Source organism: Eucyclogobius newberryi, unplaced genomic scaffold (assembly GCF_026437365.1).
Source record: "Eucyclogobius newberryi isolate DKJ021-1_F unplaced genomic scaffold, fEucNew1.0.hap1 SCAF_6, whole genome shotgun sequence".
Lineage (NCBI taxonomy): Eukaryota > Metazoa > Chordata > Actinopteri > Gobiiformes > Gobiidae > Eucyclogobius > Eucyclogobius newberryi.
This window is the reverse complement of record NW_027316278.1, coordinates 2,979,154-2,988,331: the sequence shown is the minus strand read 5'-3', so window position 1 is coordinate 2,988,331 and position 9,178 is coordinate 2,979,154. Positions and strand designations below refer to the sequence as shown.

At 41.4% G+C, this 9,178-nt stretch overlaps 1 protein-coding gene across 1 annotated transcript; it reads left to right on the top strand.

Moving 5' to 3' along the window:
* The first annotated feature begins 331 nt into the window (after positions 1 to 331).
* On the top strand, positions 332 to 6,169 carry LOC140347081 (uncharacterized). The gene is made up of 4 exons (XM_072433412.1): positions 332 to 386; positions 449 to 505; positions 2,404 to 3,609; positions 3,683 to 6,169. Exons 1-4 carry the CDS (start codon positions 374 to 376, stop codon positions 5,947 to 5,949), a joined length of 3,543 nt encoding a protein of 1,180 aa, XP_072289513.1. The 5' UTR covers positions 332 to 373; the 3' UTR covers positions 5,950 to 6,169.
* Positions 6,170 to 9,178: the final 3,009 nt, after the last annotated feature.

Below are 9,178 nucleotides of genomic sequence, written 5' to 3'. Positions count from 1 at the left end.
CATACTTTATCTTAACTCCTTACTGCATCTCCACAAACCTGACTCGTACGTGGCCTGGAGGAGCCTCCTGCTGCTTCTGTAATATTCCACAGAGTGACATTAAACATGTTCTGTGGATCCTCCTGTTGTTTTACTGCAGTTAGAGCTCAGCCTAAAGCATCAGGGCGCTTTGGTCCAAAAATGCTGCTTTAGTGAGTCTGAGGTGGAGTCTGTTTTGCACTTTTTAGTAAGAAAAAGTAACATTATGTTTCATAAATAAGACCCTTGAACAGTTTCATAGTGGATTTTATTGCTGAATTGTCTTATTTTCTGCTTGTTTTGCGTTCCCCAGAGTGACTTCAGGTGTTTTCAGTGACTGCTGCAGTGGAACATCATGGCGAGTCCTGGTGAGTCTGTGCTCTGAGTCTCCTCCAGACGTTTGCTTGACTTCATGTTCTTCCTTCCACAGTGGCAGAGTTAAAACCCCTGAAACACAGCCACAGTTACGAGATTCTGCCTCCAGATCGTGAGTAAAGAATGTTCCACTCACGAGTCAGATCATTGTCTTTGATTAAAGGAGATGAGTTTAAATGTATCCAACATGTTCCTCTCACAAACTCTTCTTCTTCACAATCTTCTCTCTGGAGGAAAACACAGAATTGGACTCATTTACAGGATTAAACCTTTCATTTCTCCATAACTTTTCCAATTGTTTCCTGTCACGGCAGAATTTATTTGATCATTTTGAGCTGCTTAATCAAACAGAGCTTTTTCAGAATACTTCAGTAGACTTCTGTCCATGTTTGCTCAGAGGGCCATAAATCGCACTGTTGCTGGTCAAACATGAGCGTTTCCCTCACACAGTCACATGACCTGAGCTTACATCACAGTACTTTATGTCTCCTGATCAGGGTCAAAGTGTCACGTTTATGGACCATCGAGATAGAGAACATTTACAGGAACTGAACCTGTTTACTCTTATTTGACATTTACAGTTAATAATGCTTATGTTGTGTGTTTTACAGTCTGTAACAATAACCATGATAATGTAATATACCAGTCGTGATTCTGAGTAATGTTTCAGCTCGACAATAAACAAACATTTAAGGACAAAAGTGTTGATATTTGCACTAAAGTCGTGTTGTCCTGAGGTGACCGCGATGGCAAACTTCAGAGCAAAGTCTGTGCATACGACTGAAACATCTCAGTAAAATCATCAATAACACGTTGGCAGTGCTGGAGAAGCTCGTGTAAGACAATGAAGAGAATGAGACCGTTTTAGCTCCATTTTAAAGGATACATACTCAAATGATGAAAACACCCCAAAAGACAACCTGCGGGTCATTATTTCATCTCTAAAGACAGCACAGACTCCGCCCCCTTTTTGTTTTCTCATGTCTCAGATCCAAACTTAAAGTTGGGTGGAGCAGATTCTATCAGAACTACATTTCCTGTGTTTTTGTCAAGCCATGTTTCAGTTAAAAACATAAAATCAAGATTATAAGCAGAAATAAAATTATTAATTAAGAGAGATTTGTTACATAAGGATCTGACATTTAGCACAGCAAGTTTCAGACTAGTTTCAGTGGGACTGGGCTTTATCTTTTCACAGGGAATATGAATCACATTTCTCAGATTGGGCCTGACTCGCATTTTGTTTTTCCATCTGTGTGATGATGTGACACAGAAATAGCACTAGGGGGGGCTCTTTTTACATAGGGCCCCGGGTTGGTTTGATTTTTAATGTGACAATAAGTCCCGGCAACGCTGAGACCCAGTGCATCCTAGCTATGGGAGATACCAGGTGAAAGGGGAGGGGGGATGGGAGATACCAGGTGAAAGGGGAGGGGGGATGGGAGATACCAGGTGAAAGGGGAGGGGGGATGGGAGATACCAGGTGAAAGGCGAGGGGGGATGGGAGATACCAGGTGAAAGGCGAGGGGGGATGGGTGATACCAGGTGAAAGGGGAGGGGGGATGGGAGATACCAGGTGAAAGGGGAGGGGGGATGGGAGATACCAGGTGAAAGGCGAGGGGGGATGGGAGATACCAGGTGAAAGGGGAGGGGGGATGGGTGGTGACAGTGTGTGGACATAATTCTTGATCTTGCTTTATTGGGCATGAGTGGAACCCTCTTAAGGCCTGATTTGATCAGATATTCAAGATGGCCGGGAAGGCCCCTGTGTGAGGGTGGAGCTGGGAAGGAGAGTGAGGAATCTGTAGTGGGTGTAGATGTTGTAGGGGGGACTCAGGGCTGCTATGGGGGCAGGGGCGATGACAGGGATGAAGATCATAATTTGAACAAAAACACAGTTTTCATCATCAGTAGTTTGTCTACATTGTTATAAAAATACAGTTAAATGTTTAATATTAACAGCAGGAAACGTTTTAGTTTTGACCTTATTATCCTTTGTGCTTTTTCCAGTGTCTGAGCTGAGGCTGGTTCTTCTGGGGAACAGCTGGAGTCAGAGGAACTCTGTGATACACCTCCTTTTGGGAAAAACAGAGTTCACCAAAGATTCAACTCGATGTGTCAAAGTCCGAGGTTCATTCAAGGACAAGTTCCTGACAGTGATCAACACTCCAGACCTGCTGCAGCACGACCTCACCTCAGACAGACTCACAGAGTTAGTCAGAGCGATAACAGACGCCTCAGCCCCTGGTCCTCATGTGTTCCTGCTGGTTCTACAGCCTGAAGACTTTACTGAGCAACACAAAACCAGACTAGAGTCAGTCCTGGAGAGCTTCAGTGAGCAGGCCTTCCACCGTTCACTGGTGCTGATGTTCAGACCACGAGCAGAGACACTAGAGTCCATGGAGGAATACATGAGTGAGCCACATATAAGGGACACGATCAGCAGATGTAGGTACAGATATCTGAACCAGAAGAACCTTGAGTTACCAGAACTTTTAACACGAGTTGGACAGATTATAAAGGAGAACAATAGAGATCATCTGAACCCTGAGCTCTCTGAGGAGGAAGACACAGGTCTGACCTTCAGAACAAAAGAGAAACCCTCTCTGAACCTGGTTCTTTTTGGGAGGAGCGGAGCAGAGAAGACCTCAGCAGCTGAGTCCATTTTAGGGCGAGCAGAGCTCCCTGCAGCGAGCAGCCCAGGGCAGTGTGTGAAACATCAGGGAGAGGTGTGTGGGCGTCGGGTGTCTCTGGTGGAGCTGCCGGCTCTGTCTGGAAAACCTCTGGAGGCAGTGATGCAGCAGTGCCTCCTCAGCATCTCCCTCTGTGCTCCTGAGGGCGTCCATGCCTTCATCCTGGTTCTACCGCTGGGGCCCCTCACCGACGAAGACAAGGCCGAGCTAAAGACCATCCAGGACACACTCAGCTCTCGAGTCCATGTCTTCACTATGATTCTGATCACTGTGGACTCAGAACACACTGCTCCAGACGTGCTTCAGTCTGTCAAAGGAGACATCCAGGAGCTCAGTCAGATCTGTGGAGGAGGATATCTGATATTCAACCCCAGGGACCAGCAGAAGGTCTCTGAGCTGCTGGAGTCTGTAGAGACTTTAAAGACCAAGAATGAACCTCACAGCTTCAACACAGAGACACTGATACAAGTCCAGATCGAGAGGATCTGTGCTCTGTACAGAGAAAACAACACCACGAAGAGACGTAAGTATCACTGTCAATAATCGCATACAATCCAGTTGTTCTTGTTCCACAGTGTTTTTTTCTCTGTTTGTAGATAATATGAGTCCTGACTGTTTGAGGATTGTGCTGATTGGAAAAACTGGCACTGGAAAGAGTTCCTCTGGGAACACCATCCTCAGAAGAAAAGAGTTTAAAGCTGAGTTAAGTTTAACATCCGTCACAAGTGTTTGTCAGAAAGCAACAAGTAGAATATACGGCCGCCATGTTTCTGTGGTGGACACTCCTGGTCTGTTTGACACTTCCATGTCTAATGAGGAGGTCAGTGAGGAAATGCTGAGGTGCGTCAGTCTTTTGGCTCCTGGACCACACGTGTTTCTGTTGGTTTTACAAATCGGACAACGACTAACAAAAGAAGAGAAAGAGACACTTACAATAATAAAACAAGGATTTGGGAGAAAGGCCCAACAGTTTACTATGATCCTTTTCACTCGTGGAGATCAGTTGGTCAATTCTAAAACATCTATTCAACAGTACATTGAAAACACACCCCTAAAGAAACTGCTCTCTGACTGTGGGAACAGGTTTCATGTGTTTGAAAACAGCAAAGAGACGGATGAGGCTCAGGTCAAAGAGCTGCTGGAGAAGATCGAGGACATGGTGAAGGAGAACGGAGGAGAGTGCTACACAAACGACATGCTCCAAGAGGCTGAGGCGGCCATCAAGAAAGAGATGGAAAGAATTATGAAGGAGAAGGAAGACGAGATGAGGAAAGAGAGGGAGGAGATGGAGACACAATATCAAAAGCAGATGGAAGAAACGAAACAGAAAATGGACAAACAAAGGGAAGAATTTGAAAAAGAACGAAAAAAGAGAGAGCAAGAACTCAGCGACAAGGAGGAAAAGATTAAAGAAGAGAAAGATCTGCGAAAGAAAGAACTGGAAAAGAGAGAAGAAGAGGACAGGAAGAGGCAGGACGCAGAGTTCAAAAGAAGTCAGGAATGGGAACAAAAATATAAAGAATTGGAAGACTCAAAAGAAAGATTTGACAGAAAACTACAGGAAAGCAGGAGACAGATGGAAGAGGAGAAGGAAAAGTGGGAGAAAGAAAGGAAAGAATGGTGGAAAAAAAGGAAAGAAGACGATAAGAAAAGACAACAACAGGAGAAGAAATTAAAAGAGGAAATGAGACGGATTCAAAGGGAAAAAGATCAGAAAGAAAAAGAACTAAAAGAAAATGAAATGAAGATTCAAGACGAAAAAGATGAACGTGAAAGAGAGAAAAAAAAGAGAGAAGAAGAGGAAAAGCAAGAGGAAAAACAGCGTCTGGAATGGGAACGAAAACTCAAAGAATTGGAAGAAAAAGTCCAATCAGAAGAACAATCTAAAGAAACGTTTGAAATAAAACTACAAGAAAGCAAGAAACAGATGGAACTGGAGAGAGAGAAGTGGGAAAAAGAAAGGAAAGAAAGGTTGAAGAAACGAAAACAAGAAGATAAAAAGAGAGAACAAGAAGAGGAAAGAAGACAACATGAAATGAGACAAATAAAGAAAGAAAAAGAGCAGAAAGAGAAAGAACTTAAAGAAAAAGAGAAGAAATATCAAGAGGAGCAAAAAGAACAACATGAAAGAAGAGAAAAAGAAGACAAAAAAAGGAAAGAAGAAGAAGAACAACAGCGTCTTGAATGGAAACGGAAACAAAAAGAAATGGAAGAAAAAATCAAATCAGAAACAAAGTCAAAAGAAGAGAACAAGAAACAGATGGAGGAGGAGAGAGAGAAGTGGGAGAAAGAAAGAGAAGAAATGTTGGAAAAACGAAAACAAGAAGATGAAGAGAGAAAACAAGAAGCAGAAAGAAGACAAAAAGCTTTAAAACAGGAAAGAGAAAACTATAAGAAAAAACTTGAAGAAGATCAGATTAAACTACGAGAACAAGAGGAAAATAAGAGAAAGGAATTAGAGAAAGGACATGAAAAACAAGTGAAAGAACTGAAGAAGGATTATGAAGCCGAAGCCAGAAAACAAGCTGAAGAGTTCAATGAGTTCAAAGAGAATCACAAAAAGAATTATGAGTTTATAAAAAAACAATATACAAAAGAAACGCAACAATTAAATGAACTGATCAAAACATTGTGGAGACGTCCTTCGACGTGGAGTAAACTGGACACAGTGATCTCAAAGCATCAAAAAGAAATACAGCAACTTGTCAATAAATATGAAGAGGAAATAAAGAAAGCCACAAACAAGGAGGAAAAACAAAGGAAGCAAAATGAGCTGGAAAAAGAGAAGGAAAAGAAGGAAAAAGAACATGAGAAAGAGTTAAGTGATTTAATAACAGAGGTGAAGAAGTGTGTGATTTTATAAAATAACTGTGTAAAGTTAAAACATTGTTGTCCCAGATCTGGGCCAGAACCCTAAACCTCCTGGTTGTGTCAGTGGCACAGTCGGGGCAGTTCTGTTGGGCTGGATGTGCCGGGATTTAGCTTCATATTTTATTTAGTTTTTGCTCTTTCTAAAGGGCTGGTCTGACTTTAAGTGGATACATGCAAAACATACTTTAATAATCTTTTAATGCATGTTATAATTCTATTCCCGCATCAAGAACTTACTCTGAGTTGTATTTTACTTCATTTATTCATGTTAAAACTTTGTCCTGCTCCTGTCCCCGCCCACAGCTCTGTACTTCTTCACTTTATTGTGTTATATTATTTGGATAAAAGTATAAGTCGACAGTGCAACAAGTTTTCACACACCCCTTTCTATTATTTAGTCATTTAAGATAAAAAGCAGTTTACGATGAACAAAATGTAAGTTAATGATCTGTGTCATAGATTAAAACTTAACCAGATATCAAATCGTTAAATTATGTTTAGTTAACTTTTTACATGTTTAATTGTGATAAAGTTGTAAAACTTTATCACACTATTTTGTTTGTTCTGTATTGTTTTTATTTTCTATTAAGTTTTCCTGAATCAAAATGTAAAATCACTGGATCATATTTGTCATTATGTCTGTCATTATTTATCATGTTTGTCATTAGTTAAGATAGTTTTAACACAGTGAATTTAAGAAGTGACTTTTGAATGAGTTTAAGTGAGAAAAGGCCAAATCTGGGTATTTTTTCTAATACAAAAAAGTTTCATATTGTTTATAATTATTATGTATTTTGATTAATCAAAGTGTTAATGAATAGATATCTGCTGATGTAATGTGTTTTTTTAAAAGTAGGAGAACTGTATATTTTGTTGATTTAATAAACTTTGCTTTAAAATGATATAAATCTCACTGTTTTGTTTTTACACTGTCCCCTCGACCTGGGAGGCTTCTTGCAGCTCAGCAACAGAGAGGTTAAAGGTGCCATAACATGCTTTTGTTCACGTTTCGTAGTCTATCCTAAGTGTATCATTGATAATAATAATTGTTGTGCAACATCCTTAACATAATAGTTCAGAAATATCACCCAGACCTTGGACCCGCTCACCAACCCGGAAATGCAAACGGCTTGGTTTGATATTCGCCCCCACCCAAGAGCCATCTGGCTCCCCCGCCCAACCCGTGACGTAGTCTCAGAGCGTGTGTGCCCCGCCCAACCCGTGACGTAGTGTGTGCCCAACAGCTGTCTGCTCCGCTCCTGCCGCACGACTGAGTGAGAAACGATAGAACTTCAGATCAACACTACTTTGAGCCGAAATAAATCTGGTGTTTATTCTACAGCGTGCGCAGAACATATATATCTATAGATATATATATATATATATATATATTTATATATATATATATATATATATATATATATATATATATATATATATAAAGTCTTATGTCCATCGCGCTCTTATTTCCTGGTTTTTCGGTATCAGATAGAACTTCTCTCCGTTTATTTTCCCGGTTGCTGCATCAACTGCCACATAAACCTTCACCATTGTGATAATAGTAAAGAGTGCGATATCATTCATGAAGTTTTGGGCCTCTTTGAACCGTGTTTCCTCGTAAATCGAAGCAGAAAAACTCCGGGCTTGTATAGGGAGACAAGCCTGCAGCAGCGCGGAGCCGGGGGGAAGAGGGCGGGAGGAGAGGGGGGAGGGGCAGGGTGAGGGGGGATGATGACGCGTGCCTGTGAACACCCTCCGTCAGTTTGGAGATTGGAGGAAAAGAGATAGTCTGTAATATAGATAAACACTGTGGGAATCAATCAAAATTAAAGCCGCAAGCGGCATCCAACGGCCCTCGCGGGCCGCCGGCCTTCCGACTGCTCTCTGCATTTTACAGAGATGGCGCTAACGCAATTGTCTAAGAACTAAGACAGCGACACATTGGACATGTGGACAACCAGTGCAAATGAACACAAATGTCGGTCAAATGTGCAGCTCCAGCGCACAGAGACCGTGACACTTGGAATAAAAATATGGATAACTTTTGATGCTCCGCTTGTGTAGATTATTTTCCCAAAATATGAGCTTGATCGAGTTATTGCCCACAGAGGAGTTCATTAAAGTGTGAAGCATAAATGTGAACATTTCAAGGATTTGGCGTTTTTCCCATTTGTGACATATATTTGCGGCTCTACCGCACAGAGACCCTAGTACTTAAAATCAAAATATGGATAACTTTTGATGCCCCATTTGTGTAGATGATTCCCCCCAAATATGAACTTGATCGGGCAATCGCCCTAGGAGGAGTTTGTTAAAGTGTGAAGTGTAAAAATGTGGTCATTTTAGAGATTTTGCGGTTTCCCCATAGGGATAACATGGGATGTTTCTGTCATCGCTACGGCTACGCTTTACCAAATATGACTTTGGCTCCCATACTTTTAATTTGGGGATGGCAAATGAGAATTGTGTGCAAAATGTCATGTCATTTGGAAAAACTCTTGTTTATAGGCCACTCTGAAGGCCAAATAGTCCAAATTTTGCGAAAAGTTTGCGGCTCAGCTGCACAGAGACCGTAAATGTTATCCATAAAATTTGAATAACTTTAGATGCCCCACTTGTATAGAGGAGGTACACCGATTTTGAGATCGGTGGGCCAAACGCACTAGGAGGAGTTGGTTAAAGTGTGAAGCGTAAATGTGAACATTTCAAGGATTTGGCGTTTTTCCCATTTCTGACATATATTTGCAGCTCCACGGCACAGAGACCGTACCACTTAAAATCAAAATATGGATAACTTTTGATGCCCCGTTTGTGTAGATGATTTCCCCAAATATGAGTTTGATCGGACAATTGCCCTAGGAGGAGTTTGTTAAAGTGTGAAGCTTAAAAATGTGGTGATTTGAGCGATTCTGCAATTTTCCCATAAGGATAACATGGGATGTTTCTGTCATCGCTACGGTTACGCCGTACAAAATATGACTTTGGCTCTCATACTTGTATGATCAGGATGGCAAATTAGAATTTAGTGCAAAATATCATGACATTTGGAAAAACTCTATTGTTTATAGGCCACTCTGAAGGCCAAATAGTCAGAATTCTGGGAAACGTTTGCGGCTCCGTCGCACAGAGACCGTAAAAGTTATCCTTAAAATTTGGATAACTTTAGATGCACCACTTGTCTAGAGGACGTACACCGATTTTGAGGTTGGTGGGCAAAACGC

What these genes read in the sequence shown, in the direction of transcription:
- LOC140347081 (XM_072433412.1), top strand. An exon ending in CGAGATTCTGCCTCCAGATC is followed by an intron (nt 506 to 2,403) that starts GTGAGTAAAGAA and finishes TGCTTTTTCCAG; the next exon opens with TGTCTGAGCTGAGGCTGGTT. An exon ending in AAACAACACCACGAAGAGAC is followed by an intron (nt 3,610 to 3,682) that starts GTAAGTATCACT and finishes CTCTGTTTGTAG; the next exon opens with ATAATATGAGTCCTGACTGT.